At 40.1% G+C, this 16,421-nt stretch overlaps 1 protein-coding gene across 1 annotated transcript in view; it reads right to left on the bottom strand.

Annotated features, from left to right (window-relative positions):
• Positions 1 to 11,273, bottom strand: part of Tmtc2 (Transmembrane O-mannosyltransferase targeting cadherins 2) — a 156,742-nt gene extending 145,469 nt beyond the window's left edge. The window contains exons 1-3 of the mRNA XM_078180728.1: positions 11,268 to 11,273; positions 6,670 to 6,810; positions 817 to 901 (exon numbers count right to left, since the gene is read on the bottom strand). Coding sequence (XP_078036854.1) covers positions 817 to 901; positions 6,670 to 6,810; positions 11,268 to 11,273 — 232 coding nt within the window. The remainder of the gene's footprint in view (positions 1 to 816; positions 902 to 6,669; positions 6,811 to 11,267) is intronic.
• Positions 11,274 to 16,421: the final 5,148 nt, after the last annotated feature.

Raw genomic sequence — 16,421 nt, 5'->3', positions numbered from 1 at the left:
TCTACTTAAAAATTACAAATACACAATTTTACTAGTAATTATAAAAATATTTAGCTTGGAAAAGTATGCCAAAACAGCGAAAATTAAAATAATATCATCAATCTTTATAAACGAAAAAAGAGAATCCCCAGCTTCCCTGTCAATTAAACCACCCCAATCGAGCATCAATAAACGACATAATTAAATAATTTCATAATCTAACGATCGCTTAATTAAAATAATTCCTCGAATCACAAAAGCAAACGCAACGAAACTTCAACAACGATCGCAACAGAGTTTTGAGAGTCACTGTGCCTCCGTCCTCGTCCCACCCTTTTCCCAACGAGTTTCCCCAGCCCTCGTTCCTCGACGTTTCATCTCCCCGCTCCCCTCCTCTTCGCTCCCCACTGTCCCGGTATCGGAAAGAATCTCTAATGTCCCCGCGAAATGCGCTAAGTTCCCGGGGAAACAATTATACCGATGTTACAATGGACCAAAAGGATGAATCGGTCGACAGCCACTCCAATTTGCTCGGTAACGGCGAGGAGCGCCCTCAAGAGGTCGTATTTCATTGCTTTAATAATGAACGAGGCCCTCTTATCGTTTCGCGAGCCGCTAGAGAGATAGAGAGACAAAGAGAGAAAGAGATAGAGGGAGAAAGAGGGAAAGAGAGAGAGAAAGAGGTGGTGCTTCGAAGAGAATCGAGGGACCATATAGGGGGCTGGTTTCGTTTTCTTCCGGAAATGGTCGATCGATGGCTCGCTTTACCTTTCCACCTTTTTTTGTCACGCGCCGGTCTACTGACCCGTGATCGTAATTAGAGTAGCTGACACCTACCGTAATGATGGTGCACGCTCGAATCGTCCGGCGCTAGTCGGCGAGCTCTCAGGAACCACCTCTCGGCCTCCAGCACGCGACTCGACTGCGGAACAAAGGAGAAATTTTAGATTAATATAACGCAGTAATTAAAATATGTGAAATCAAGGTATAATAATAACGCGTCGGTTTTTTTTATATTTTAAGGGTGGTTATGGCAGTCTGTAGATCGTATGGAAACGTTGGGCTGCACTTCGTTGCAAATTGGTGCAACATTGTGTGTTTATTATTTCAGGAATTTTATTCATCTTTTTGTATCGATTTCGCCCTTTCGAGTTTGCTTTGCTAGAGATCGAATTCAATTCTGCGTTGTGGATGTAATTTTATTTTTGAAGAGCAAATATTATTTTTGGAAAGCTAGTGCTGTTTTCGAACGGTACGTTCTACTTTTATTTAGGAAATGCTATTTTGATGTAGCAAATGATATTTTTGGAAAGCAAACTCTATTTTGAAAAATCGTGTGCTATTTTTGAAAAGCAATTTCTCATTTTAAAAGGCAATTTTTATTTTTAAAGGGTGAATTATATTTTTATAAAGGCTAACTCTATTTTTATACAGCAATGTCTATTTTTATAAAGCAAATCTTATTTCTATAAAACAAATGCTATTTTTGGAAAGCAAGTTCTATTTTTACAAGGCAAATTTTATTTCCTGAAATTGAACTCTATTTGTAAAAATCAAAGGTTATTTTTAAAAAGCAAATGTTATTTACAAAACTCCAATCCGTTATTTCGAAAATCAACCACAAATTCCCGTAAACAGAATTCACTCTCAAAAATCGAATTTATATTCTCTCAAATCGTGTTCTCGCGTCGGCGAATCGAATTCACTTATTCGCAGATCAAATTCAGTATATCGGTGATCAAATTCATCGCCCGGCAGATCGAACTCATTTTTCCATAAATCGAGAGAGGTTCAATCTGTCGCAAATCGAGTACAATCTTTTTCGTGATCAAATTCGTTCGTTTGCAAATCATATCTGCTCTACCGCAGATCAAATTCGCTCTATCGTAGATCAAATTCATCTATTTCACCAATCAGCCCCACTCTTTCGCAAATCAAATTCGCCTGTTTCACGGACCACGTTCACGGCATTGTAAATCGAATTCAATTTTCAATAAATCACGTCCCCTTCCAACCATTTCTGTTCACAGATGAAATTCACTCGTTTGCAAATTTAATTTCTCCTTTTACAAAGAACAGATTCATTTTTTAATAAAATCTACTTTGCTACATTGGCACATTAAGCATATTAATACTTGTAAATATAAGGCATAAACCCTTTGTTATAAAATTCGAAATTTCATTCTACGTTTGCAATAATTAATCATTTATTAATGACATGTCTTTGACATAGCTCTTGATGTATTATTATAGACTAAAATAAAATATTTGATATAAATAGTAATATAGATTAAAAGAAAATAGACAAAATGAAACTGGAAAATAAAATAATAACGTAACTAACTCTCCACGTATTATAAAATAAAATAAAATAGACCAAATAAAACGAGAAAATAAAGAAAACCAAACCAAAGCATAATAGAATAAAAGATCGTCAATTTATCAACAATATAACAATAATTTATAAGTCAACAATCAGTCCTAGAAAACAATAACCCTCTCAATTACACCCACGAATTCCTCTCACCCCTAATCACTTCACCCCCTCCCTAAAATATTCCCAAAATAATTCCAGAAAATTTCCAAATAATTCTCAAATAGCATCCTCGATCCAAAAACAAACTCGAATAAAATTCGTGAATCTCGCCGATGTTACATTCGACGAACGATCAGCGTGGTTCAGGCTGTTCGTGGATCGTCGAGTCCGGCCACGTAGCGACCGACATATATCACTTAGCAAACCTTCGACTCGGCACGTAAGTAGTTAGTACTATTTCGGCGCGGATAGGAGATGTGGATCGAGGGATAGATAGGCCGGGGAATCGGCTGATCCACATCACTTAAAGGGAGATGCCGGGAGGGGTGGGGAGGAGGTGAGGCGCCGCCGCCGCGTCGACGGGAAACAGCCTGCAGTTAAGCTGATTCCGCTCGATCCACTGACCGTTCCGTGTTCCGGCGCGCGGCCGATCGTTGACCGGAAACCGGTATTTCTCCTGAAAACATATCTAACACGACCGACGATTACGCTCACTGGGCCGTGAGAGAGATTCCGGAGAGGGAGAGAGAGAGCGGACGCCTGCCTCCTCGCACGTGTCCGTTTTCTCGACGAGAGCTCGCCAGCTACATTTGTCAATGTTTCGCGATCAATTATAAATCGATTATGGGAATAATGAATTATTTCACGCTATGAGAACTTTAACTAGTACTTTTATAACAATAACTATCGGGAGAGACTGAACTTCACAAGTTCGATTAAAATTAGAATAATTTAGACTAGAATAATTAATAGGAATCAGATTCTTCTTCTTGCAATTTTTTTGATCGATTCAGAATATAAGTAAATTGAAATTATGTATGTAGGAAAATATTTAATAATAAGTTCGTTTAAAATTAGAGAACTATAGAGTGGAATAATTAATGGGAAAATACCAAAACTGAGAAGAGGATTATTTGACAATATTTAGACTTCTTTACAGTTTGAATTTCGGAATAAGGTATAATGTATTAAAAGCTACACTGTCCTATAGATTGCTAAAAATTGTATACAACAAAAATTGTCTAATTAACTCGTAAAACAAAAATATGTCTGACAGTACTGCCACCCTATTTCTAATAATTTTAATACCTTAAAAACGGTGTCTTTAGATTCTTCTCCTTACAACTTTCATCAGCTAATTTTCCTAATAAATATTTAAGATCTACGATACAGAAATTATTAATTATATCATACCGTCTCGAAGAGTCTGGCTCATAAGCACGCGACGCGCTTTTATCGATTCTACAGCGTATTTATTTCCGTCGGGAACGCGCTTCGAAATTGCTCATTTTTCCGAGCAGCGGCGGCCGGCCCCGATTTAATTGTCGGCGCAATTTTGCGCTCCACTACTGATCATTGGCCGTGCGCGCGCGCGCGCGAGAGAGAGAGAGAGAGAGCCCCCTCGCCTCGGCGACCGGCGCGAGCCCGTAATATCGCTAAATTGGTAATTTAACACTTGTTCCCGTCGCCGATACAAATTGCTATCTACTGTAAAATCATTCGGACTCGAGCGATCGCGCCGGGCCGCTCGTTATTCGATTAATAAATTCAGCCCCGGCCGTCTGTCGATGAAGGGCGCAGCTGCGTAAGGGGGTACGCGGGGCTCTTGAGCGAAATTAAACTGTCAATGGACGCTCGATAAATTCGTAAAGGAGGGCGCGGCAGGTGCGGGGGCTACGCTTTTTTTTTGTTTTTGCAGCCGCCCGAAGGTAATTACAGGCGGAGATCGGATTACGCGGTTTTCATACTGTTTGACCTAGTGGGGGCGTGAGCGTGGAGAATCTAGCCGGATGTTTGCACGATTTTTATTTTGCTAACTGTTTTTAATATTCGTTGGTCGGGGTATGTTGTAAAGTAGATTGCGAGTCCGATAAATAGATGCAGAAATAGGGAAATTTCAATAAAATTTTTAGATTTGTTCCCGTGAATGTTTTTTAATGCGAGGTAGCTTAAATTAAAGCTAGAAGTGTCTACTTTTTAACCGTATATAATAAATTAAAAATGCGTCGCAGGAATCATTTTTTGCAGGTCGAGGAACCCAACCCTTCCCTCCAAGGTGAGTAGCTCCAAATTATGTCAAAATTTCGATAAAATTTTTAAATATGTCCCAGTGAATCTTTTTCAATGCCAGGTAGCTTAAATTAAAGCTAGAAGTGTCTAGTTTTCAACCATATATAATAAATTAAAAAAGCATTATAGGGATAATTTTTGCAATTCGAAGAACCCAACCCTTCCCTTCATTCTAAGTGGCTGCAACTATAGACAAATTTCAATAAAATTTTTAGATGTGTTCCCGTAAATGTTTTTTAATGCGAGGTAGCTTAAATTAAAGCTAAAAGTGTCTAGTTTTCAACCATATATAATAAATTAAAAAAGCATTATAGGGATAATTTCTGCAATTCGAAGAACCCAACCCTTCCCTTCATTCTAAGTGGCTGCAACTATAGACAAATTTCAATTAAATATTTAGATGTGTTCCCGTGAATATTTTTCAACGCAATGTACCTTAAATTAAAGCTAAAACTGTCTACTTTTCAACCATATACAATAAATTAACTAAATTTTCCATTATTCATATTCTCGCGTCGTACTCCAGTGTTCGAATATCGCTGCATTTCGTAAAGAGGATGCAAGCGTATGGAATAACTTGGCGCTTAAATAATTCCGTTCGATTCCAGGAAGAACAATCGGTGACAGGTAACGTCCTACGTAAAACGTCGCTCCTAATTTGTTCGATCCCGTATCGCCCGGCTTTTTTCCGTGGGCACACGGAACGGTCGCGTGCGTTCGAACGGCGAGCGGAAGTTTCTTGCGCGCGGCGTGTGAATTACAATGCGGGTCACGCGCCGAGCGGAACGGTCAATGAAAAGTCAATACTGTTAAACGATGCCGGGCGTAATTGAACGTTTGACCAATAAATGTCGTCGGCGTTGTCGCGCGAATGAATTTTCCGTCCGTCTCGTTTTCGTAACTCACGCCACCCCCCCGTAACGCCATCGAAATTCCGTCGTGGTAGCTGCCTCCTCATCCTCTCTTCCCTTCTCCCTTCCTTTCTCTCGTCGTTCCTCTTTTATCTGTCTCGTCCTTCTCTCGCTCTGATCGGAAGAATCGAACTCGATCCAGCTTTCTCTTCCTCTCTTTTTCTCCCTTTCCTTCGCTCTTCTTTTCTCTCTTCGTTCCTCTTTTTCTGTCTCATCTGTGTTGTGTCATTTGTCATGGAGGTGGTGGAATAATAGTGCTGGATTGGAAGATGAATTTATTCTAGTTCGATTTTATTTGGTTTATTCCAGTATGATTTTATTTGGTTTATTTCAGTATGATTTAATTTGATTTATTTATGTATGATTTTATTTGAGTTATCTGAGTATGATTTTATTTGGTTTATTTGAGTATGATTTTATTTGATTTATTCGAAGATAATTTTATTTCATTTATTCCAGTATGATTCGAATATGGTTTTATTTAACTTATTTCAGTATAATTTTATTTTAATTATTTGAGCATAATGTTATTATATTTATTCGAAGATGATTTTATTTAAGTAAAAAGTCTTTTAAAATGTGATTTAATTCGAGCGGAATTCATAAAATAATTTCCAACAAATAACACCTTCTTCGAATATAACCTACACTTAAAACTAACTAATTCGTAGAATCATCCTAACCACGCCCCACGCCAAAAACCATATTTTATATTCGACCGGTGCCCGTCTCGATTCGACGCGAAACGCGCGATTTCTCGCGAAAAGTCGCCGATTGAATCTTCATCCCGCCGAAAATCCTGGCCGTTATTTCTCGTTAGACGGTCCGGCAAAAGTTGGACGGCGTTCGAAAATTGTCTGCGGGATGGTCGACGTCCATATATATATATATATATATATAAAGAGAGAGATAAAACGTGGATAGGTGGAGACGCGTCGCGAAAAATACGGTTTCGCGCGAGGAGTTCTCACGTTCGCCTTAAAATCGTGGCGGATCCATCTCGGCGGCGTTTCGGTTTCCATCGTTCGTCATCCGAGAGTTGCGCCGGTGATCCCGGTTTGCGAAATTTCGCGAGTGGATCCAGGGGTGAAGGAGAGGAGGGGAGGGGAGGAGCGAGGGAAGGCTAAACTCCCGGACGAAAGAGAACCGATCGAGAAACTGGCAACTACTTACGTTTCGGGCCAAAAGTTTCCCGTAAGTGATGTGGGCCGGCACGTGGTCAGGCTGGCTGGCCAAACTCGCCTGGAACCACCTCTCCGCCTCCGCGTACTGTTGCAGCCTCGACAGCGTCTCGCCGAGCAGGTTGTAAACGCTCTGGAAAACATAGGTCGATCGTCAGCGGTTCCGTTTCAACCGATCCGAGGACACGGTTTTGCGATTATTTAACCAGGATTCGACCGTACTTCAGATTCAATCGTCGCTGTAATTGTCGACGAGATCATTGTCGATGACGCTATTTTAACACGTTCGTCGCCGACAATTAGACACTAAAATCCCCACATAATTGAAGCAATTTAATTAATTAAAATAAAATTAAAAGGTTCACATTTATCACAGGAGATGACGTTAAAACTTTTTCGCGAAAAATTTCGTTGTAATTGTTTTAACCTTTCACAGGAAAAATTTGTAGGCAAAATTGTAATACAATCATCGAACTCGTAGGCAACATTTTCCTGAAATATTGTTAACGTTTCATCACATAGAAAAATATCGTTGCAATTTTTTAATGTTCAATGTCTCATAGATAAAATTTAGTTACAATTATTTTTACGTTCCTTCTCATAGGAAAAATTTTGTTGCAATTGTTTAATATATAATGTCATAGATAAAATTGCATTATAGTTCTTTATCGCTCTATATCGTAGGCAAAATTTCGTTGCAATTGTTTTAACCTTTTACTTCATATAAAAAATCTCGTTATAATTATATTCAACCATCGATCTTATAAATAAAATTCCATAGCAATTATTTCAAGCTTGGATCTCGCACAAAAATTTTATTACAATTAAAGGTATAATATAAAAAAAGTAGGCAAAATATCGTTGCAATAGTTCAGCCTTCGATCTCGCAGGAAAATCCCTATAGAAAATCCCTCTACACCACAGGAAAAAGCTTCGTCGTTCTACTGCCTGTATACGATTTTATAGAAGACATTGTTGCCCGTCGCAACAATTCATAGAAAATGTCGCGGCACTCGGAAGACACAGGAATCGCGGCGAGTCGTTGAATCCGATTTCACGGCGACCGAAAACGCCGCAGGCCGCGGCGCGCGCGTTAATGCTCCGTAAAAGTAGTCCGAGTGAATAATGACTCCGGCCCGAATGGAGTTTCGAGATCCCCCCTCCCCCCTCTCGCGGCTTTCCACGGGGGGGTTTCGAACTTCGGCCCCGGGGCGCATTCTTTCGCCCTCGTATTTACCTTTCCGGAGCGCATTAGCGCCGCGTGCACCCAACTCGTCCGCGGTTTTCGCCGGCGGGGAGGGGGGAGGAGGAGGGGTGGGGCGCGTCCTTAAATTTTTCAGGCCGGGAGACCCGGCTCTTCGCGGTCGCGGGGATCCACTTTGACGAGGAATTATTCAACGGCGTGTCGTTACTATTTCACTGAAGGAATCGAGACCCTTCTCTCTCTCTCTCTCTCTCTCTCTCTCTCTCTCTCTCTCTCTCTGCGTTCCCGCGACCGAGTTTTTTTCCCTCTAGAACGAAATTTATGACCGGCTTGCGGAAACGGCGCCGGGAACGAGCTGCGCCGGCCAAAGGGATCCTTTAGTATTTTAGGTGGAACGTGTTTCAAGACGGACTATGCTTGTTCTGGACAATGTCTGGACATGTTACGTTGGAAAGGGTCGCCGCTTTCGAAAAATTCCAAGACGGATATAGTTTTAATTGTTTTAGTTCTTCGACGGATTTTTATAAAGTGTCGGGACAAGGTCTTAATGATCAGTTGAAATCGCGATGGAGATGTCTTTTCTATTTGAATTATTTTAGTATAGTTCAAGGATTAGAAATAGTGTCGTTTTATTATTTTTGTTGTAAATGTCTCGTGATCCAGGAAAAACGTAAGTAATCCAAGAAAAACCCTCAGTATTCAAGGAAAATCCTATGTATTCAAAGAAAAACTTTAAGTACTCAAGAAAAATCCTGTGTATTCAAGGAAAAACCTTAAGTACTCAAGTAAAAGCCTAAGTAATCAATGAAAATCCTAAGTATTCAAAGAAAAGGTATCAGTATTCAAGGAAAAGCCTAATTATTCAAAGAAAAACCTAAGTATTCATAGAAAAACCTCAAATATTCAAAGAAAAGCCCCAAGTACTTACGGAAAAGCCTAAGTAATCAGGGAAAATTCTACTTATTCAAAGAAAAAGCCTGAGTATTCAAGGAAAAGCCTAAGTACTCAAAGAAAAATCCTAAGTATTCAATGAAAAATCCTAAGTATTCAAGAAAAAGCCTAAGTATTCAATGAAAAATCCTAAGTATTCAAGAAAAAGCCTAAGTATTCAAGGAAAACCCTAAGTATTTTAAAAAAATCCTAAGTGCCCTAGGAAAAGCCTAAATAACCAAGAAAAACGTTGAACAACAGTCCCTCTAAAACCATCATAAACCATTAAACAATATAAAAATACCACAAAGTCCAAAGAGAAATATAATCCGACAAAGGGAAATATTCAATAACAATGTAAAATTAGAAAGTCTACTCTTCAGTAAAAGAATAGGGGAGTCATGAAAGCTGAGACAACGTCAGTATCCCATTTAATTCGACCAAACGGTGGATGCTATAGAAAAGAAGACTATAGAAGTGAAGACTATGGAAAAGCAGGCGTATTAGCCGAATGCAGACTTTGATCCTGGCCGCGAGGCTTACACGGAATCCCTCCTTGTCTATGTTGTAATATTCAGGCGGGATTCCTTTTAAGCAACCGCGCGCGGCGGCTGCTCCGGCTCTTCGTCGTCGCGGTGCCCGTACCCTTGCGCCGCAGAGATGCACGGGGGGGTTGGGGGGAAAAAAAAGTGTTAAGCCATTTGCATTTTAATATGCGTCGCGCAAGTCTGAGGTTCCTTGCTCGCTGCGGCTTGCCCCCGGACCGGAGAAACGAAGTGTCTGTTTTTAAAACTGTTTCTCCTTTTTCTCTCTCTTTCCACCTCCTTCTGTTTCGCCCGGTTTCTTTTTTTCTTTTCTCTCTCTCTCTCTCTCTCTCTCGACGCCGAGAAATTCTAGGCTCGCGGATAGGCGGTCGAGATAAGATGATAATAAATTTATTCAAATAGGATTCTGTTTGCGCCCGATGACAACGTCGTATGCATTTTAATGCCGCGCCCTTTGCTACTGTATTCTCAGATTTTCTTTATTCTCGTATTAATTGCATCTTTGTGTTATTTATATCTGGTATTGCGAAAGGGTTTTTAATGCAGTTTTATGGTTTTTGGATACCGTTTATGGTTTTTCAGAAGTGCCAGTGGGTTCTGTTAATTCCATTTTTGTATAAGCTGACGATTAGTTCTATTTTATATTTTATAATTTTTTTGTGTGACTTTCTATACTTTATATTATTTCAATAATTTATTAACGACGCGCTGTATTTAATGAAATTCGTCAGAAGAGAAATTATTACAGTGAACGAACCTATTATACTAAATAACCGCAACGCCTGCTTAAATATCTCAAATCCTTAATTTTTCCTTCATTTTCAAACTCTTCATTTTATTTACTACTGCACACTTTATTTAATAAACTAAACAAATAATAAAAATATAATCACCACAATAACCTTTCAAATTTCCTCGAAATTCCCTACGAATTTCAATCGCTTAAATAGCAATTATCGTAATTAACATCGCGTTAAAAATCGATTTCGAAGTATTAAAACAATTTACAAATAAAAAGAGCAAATGAAAATTATTATACGTCGATGGAATAGAGCGTGAGAATTACAGTAGGAATTGTCGATCGCCGGGCGGAAACACGCCGATAATCAGGTTCGGCTGCAACGGGAAGATTCTTCTTTTGTCGGCGAAGAAAGAGGTCGGAGGCAAGCGAATTATAATTTTGCCGGGGGAATGTGCATTGCCGGGGAAACGCGGGCCGCAAGGTAGTCGGCGACAAACTCCCTAAACTAATCCGCGTTTCTGTCACGGAAAGGTGGTAAGGAAAGCAAGCAAGTTCTGTTTCCATCGGAATAAATTAAGGAAATTCCGACGGTAGTGTTCAGGCCGGGGATATACCCGGCGACGCGACACGACACTTCGGCCCCCTCCCCCCCTCTCTGGCCGGGTTGCCAGATTAAGAAAAGCTCGCCTAATTATTTACGAGAAGCCGCACACCTTCCGCCATTCGACGCGGGCCGACCCCTTTAAATTGCTTGATAAATAATCGAAGCAACGAGTTTAAAATTAATTCTAAATAAATTCGTCTTCCAACAGTTTTTTTCGATATATTTTTATGTATAATTTGAAGATATAATTTATATGGGTGAATGTTGTAATTTTAGTAATTGGTAAATTTGGAAAGTTGTTTGTGATGTTAATAATATTTTAGAAATTATTAAGCGTTCGCTTCTGACTGATCCAGGTGAGTAATTAGGTGAGTAATTCGGGTTTATTCTTTCGGAATTGTATTATCACTATTATTATTATTCTATTATTACTGCCATTATTATTATTATATTATTATTGCTATTATTATTCTGTCACTATTACTATCATTACTACTATATCATTAAAAAATAATAATACTCAAAACAATGCTACCAACTATCTAAAAGTAACTCAACCATTTACCTTCATCTTGACAAAACAAGCTGAGCTTGTCGCATAAAACTAAAAAAAATTAACCACCATTTAGCGTTAAAGAATATAAAAAAGATCTGATGGTGCGAGTAGCAATAAGTTGCATGGAAATTGGTATGGATATCAGGTCGCGAACGAAACCGGCTGCGGAGGGACAGTAAAGAAGACGGCGGCGCCCTTCTCGGCATTCTCGGCTCTCTTAAACGATAAATCATTCCGGACGCCGTTGATCGAATTCTTATGAATCTGGGAGCCGGCGGCTGGGGTGATACAGATTACAGATCGATCGGACACGGAAAGTGTTTGGCCGGAAGCGGGCTCCTGGATCCCGGAATCACGGGGGCAATCGGGTCCGTCGGAGTCAGTCGGATGGTCGACCTCGTTCGATCCTCGACGCCATTTGTCTTCCGCGCCCGCGAAAGTCTTCCCGGCTCCTCCCGCCCCTCTCTCCATCTTTTCTCTCCCTCTCTATCTTTTCTCACAATTTTTCTCTCTCTATCTTCTCTTTTTCTCTCTATCTTTTCTCTATCTTTTTCTCTCTCTATATTTTCTCTCTCTATATTTTCTCTTTCTCCTCTCTATATTTTCTCCCTCTCCTCTCTCTATATTTTCTCTTTCCTCTCTCTCACTTTTTCTCTCTCTATATTTTCTCTCTCTCACTTTTGCTCTCTTTATATTTTCTCTCTCTCACTTTTTCTCTCTCTATATTTTCTCTCTCTCCTCTCTCCTCTCTCTATCTTCTCTCTCCTCTCTCTATATTTTCTCTCTCTCCTCTCTCTATTTTCTCTCTCTCCTCTCCCTATCTTTTCTCTATCTTCTCTCTCACTTTCTCTCTCTCCTTCTCTCTCTCTCCCTCGCTCTCTCTACATTCGCCGGTTCCCGAGTGCGGCACACCCGGCACGAACAAAATCATAAAAGTTTTCTGCCTGCAACTCCGGGACGGCGGGGTCGCGCACGGAAAGAAGCTTTTCGGTGTTAGTCGTCCCGTAACGCTTCTCCGGAGTCGTTTGTGTTCTCCCATCTTGTTCGCGTCTCTCTGCACACGAGCCCCCGCGCGCGCGGAGGTATAGGTCGCGTACGTGTCCCGCAAGGGGTGGTCCCGCAAGCCGAGCTACGTCTGGCCATTAGAGACAGCCGTCGGCCCCCGAAAATCAGAAAACTTCCGGAACTGATACGCCCCGACCTCGGGACTTCGCCGGCCAATTACTACCGCTTACTACGGCCGATTTATCGCGCGGGCAAATAAATCGAGCAAACTAATTGCCGCGAACGCTTCGCGAAAAGAGTCGACCGGGATGTTATTAGCCTTGTGCAATGATAGATTAGGGGAGAAGCGATTATTAAGGTGGTTGGAAGGAGTTAGTCGAGGATTGTGGTGCTTCAGTGATTTTTATTGGTGACTGATTTTAGTGTAGTAGTCTCTATAGTGTAGTTTTGCGCATCTTCCTTTGGATTGGATTGTTCTATTTTTGTATTGGACAATTTCAGTTTTGTATTAGACAATCTGAGTTTTGTGTTGGGCGGTACCATTTTTGTATTAGAGCTTTCTGTTTTTGTATTAGAGCTTTCTATTCTTATATTAGAGCTTTCTATTTCTCTATTAGAGCTTCCTATATTTGTATTAGAGATTTTATTATTATATTAGAGCTTTCTATCTTTTTATTAGAGTTTTCTATTCTTGTAATAGAGCTTTCTATCTTTATATTAGAGATTTTATTTTTATACTAGAGATGTCTATCTTTGTATTAGAGTTTTCTATTCTTGCATTAGAGCTTTCTATTTTTGTAATAGAGTTTTCCATTCTTGTATTAGAGCACTCTATTTTTCTAATAGAGCTTTCTATCTTTGCATTAGAGCATTCTATTTTTCTAATAGAGCTTCCTATCTTCGTATTAGAGCACTCTATTTTTCTAATAGAGCTTTTTATCTTTGCATTAGAGCTTTCTTCCTTCTCCCATTTTTAGGCTGCCGGACATGTCCGGCGCTCGTGCCGAAAGGGTTAATAATACACAGTAAACGATACAACAGTCTCGTCGCGTCCCGACCAAAGAGAGGCGTGCCGATCGTCGATTCCGCGGTGTCGCGTCGCCGTGCACCGTTTCAAAGCGCCGCCGTTGTCAACCGTCGCCGATTACCCGTTCCCCCGGTATCCGGCTGCGATCCGGTTGCGGGGGTGTTCCCACCCCGCGCGGCCCCAGCCATTAATCCCGCGGCGGGTATAAATCAAAGATAAGACCAGATTTCTAACGCGGGAAACGCGAGCCCGCAATTTAATCCAATTATTCTCGGCGATTAGTCCTCTTGCCTATCGGCGCGTGTGTCTCTCGTTTCGCCGCGGCGCGGCGGTGCGCGCACACACAGTCAGTCACCTAATTGGCCCGCTCGACTTACCGCCCCTAATTGTTTGCAGCCCTCTCTTCTCTCTCTCTCTCTCTCTCTCTCTCTCTTCGTCTACGACGGTTTTGCGATCTCGGTATGCGCGCGGAACCGGCGACGACAATGACGAACAATGACGACGCGAGAGGCGATGCCGACTCGCTTACAAGGGTACGCGCGCGCGCCTCTACCGCGTTTCGACGATTTCACGACGACAATTGCCAGGATTCGGGGACACACCGCTTACCAAACCTTCGAACGCAATTATCGTCGAATTAACCGAGTCACCGGTTTCGCGGTCGAACTTCTGCCAGCTGGCATCGCCCATCGATAGGGCCAATAATTCACGGATCGCTTCGCGGGCGTCCCCGGCTACCGGCAGGGGGGTAAAGAGGGAGGCGGGGAAGCGGAGAGACGAACGGAGAAAGGCGGAGAGGTAGGCAGAGGGACAGAGAAAGAGACGGAGAGAGAGAGAGAGAGAGAGAAAAGGGAACTCGCTGTCGAGGAAACGAAAGCTCCACGGAAGCCCACCACCAATCAGGCCCTCAATGACAACCGACTCGCCAATTTTCAACCTCCCCGATCTCTATGAATTAGTCCGTCGTCTTTCGACCAGCTCCATGCACTTTCCTGCACCCTTTCATAATTACACTACGGAATTTGCTTGAAAAATCGCCATTAAATCTCCATTAAATTCACGATTTTATTTGGTATCAATTTTACTTTGTATTATATCGACGATTCTATGTTGTATAAATTTTTCTATATATATATAACCACATTAAGTTAATATCATTACTAAATGTATATTTATATGTATTAGATATATGGATATAGTATAAATATAGTAATCTAGATCTATATCTATATATTTATTATAGGATATATTAATATTATAATATACAATTATCCTATATTATAATATTATAATATACAATTATCCTATATTATAATATTATAATATATAATTATCCTATATTATAATATCATAATATAGAATATATTATATCGACCGTATTATAATACATATAAAAATGGAGCTGATTGCCAAAAACAACAAAAAAATAATATTTAAAATATCTACTGCCATCGGCGTAGGAGGACAGAAATGATTTCAATGGGACGAGAAGACGTTCGATATTTGTTTAACCGATGAAATATCGGCGGCGGCGATGGAGCTTTTTTTTATGGCTTCGTAAAAAGCGGTGAGCAATTTATTGCTGAAAGCTATTGCTAAAGTAATAGCGTCCTGGAAGAGGAGTGGGTGGATATTTAATATCAATATTACGGGGAGCGGGTACGGGTAATACAACGTCAATCTTCTTAGTTCATCTTCAAAAGCATTTCCGTTCGCTAGAGAGAGAAAGAGAGAGAGAGAGAGAGAGTGCTCAGCTTTTTCCACGATATTAATATTGAAGATCTCTACCCGAAGTTAATTAGTTTTATTTAAAGGGGAGAGGGGGGAATTAACCCTGTGCGAACATTTTGAGAATCGAGTTTCCATAGGGGATGTGCTCCTTGTTTGCTCGGCGCGAATTAATATCTTCCGCGTGGCAATTTCTAAGTTCGCGGGGTTAATTTCTATTTAACCTGTACCAAGAGCAGTTGCTATAGATTGTTATACTACTTGGTCTAAAAATTATTCTGTTTTCATGTTTGTGATTAAAGATTCGTGTCGAAGACAGTGTTGAAGATGCAGAATAATAAATATAATAATATCGAGGTGGAATAATTAATATAATAGAAATTGTTCAGAAATAATAATTGCAATTGTCAATGGCTGATAAAGTATTTTTACAAGCGATGTATTCATTGTTATTTTGTAATAAAAGAATTATTGTACTTTCATTGCAAAGCTGTATGTAATAACAAGGGCTCCTTATATAATATAATAATATATAATAAAACATAAAACAAATATAAAGCAAGTATAAAATAAATAAAATAAATATTATATAATAGCAGATATATACAATATAAAAACATGACGATAACTCTTCCAAAAAATTTTCGACCCGGTGATTTCTCTAAAAAAAAGGAACGGATAACGTCCGCGGTATACTAATTAACAACAAAGAAAACACACCGGCAAAAACCGCTGGAAAACGGAGAAAGCGCACGAATAAAGGTTTTTCCATCAGTTCCCGTTCGGAAACCGGTGTTATTTGGCCGGGCTCTCTCTCTCTCTCTCTCTCTCTCCTCCCCTCTCTCCCCGCGCACAGCCAATCTTCCATTTTCCCATATGCACCGTATTTTTTATTACACAGGCTTTTCGGGTAGTTTCACAGGGAGGACCGTTCGCCGATGGAAAAACAGAATCGGACGGACGTCAGAATATTTTATTTATCCGTTGTTTTCGTTCCGCGGAGATTGACTGCGCGCGATTTCGGAGACGAATCGCCAGAGAAAGGAACGGGGATCAAACGATCTAGGATGGATCAAGATCTCACAATCGCACGGAATAAAAATGTTTTCTGAATTCATTTATTTACGATCTAAATGTATTTTAATAATTTTTTTAAACAGAACGTAAAGATTAATTGATTTATGTATTAGTAGTGTATAGTTGTTTTAAAAGAATTGTGTTACTTCGCCAATTTTTATTTAAGATGTTTCTTATTATAAATTACTAGGTAATTTCATTTGAGGCAATAATTATTTTAAGACATTAATTATCTATATTATATCATAGCTATCGTAAATAATATTCAAAATCACAGTCTGCAATATAAACCTCCAATTCAAGGTAACAGTGATAAATAAATAATC

This window comes from Augochlora pura, chromosome 5, assembly GCF_028453695.1.
Source record: "Augochlora pura isolate Apur16 chromosome 5, APUR_v2.2.1, whole genome shotgun sequence".
Taxonomy (NCBI): domain Eukaryota; kingdom Metazoa; phylum Arthropoda; class Insecta; order Hymenoptera; family Halictidae; genus Augochlora; species Augochlora pura.
This window is presented reverse-complemented; position numbering and strand designations above follow the sequence as displayed.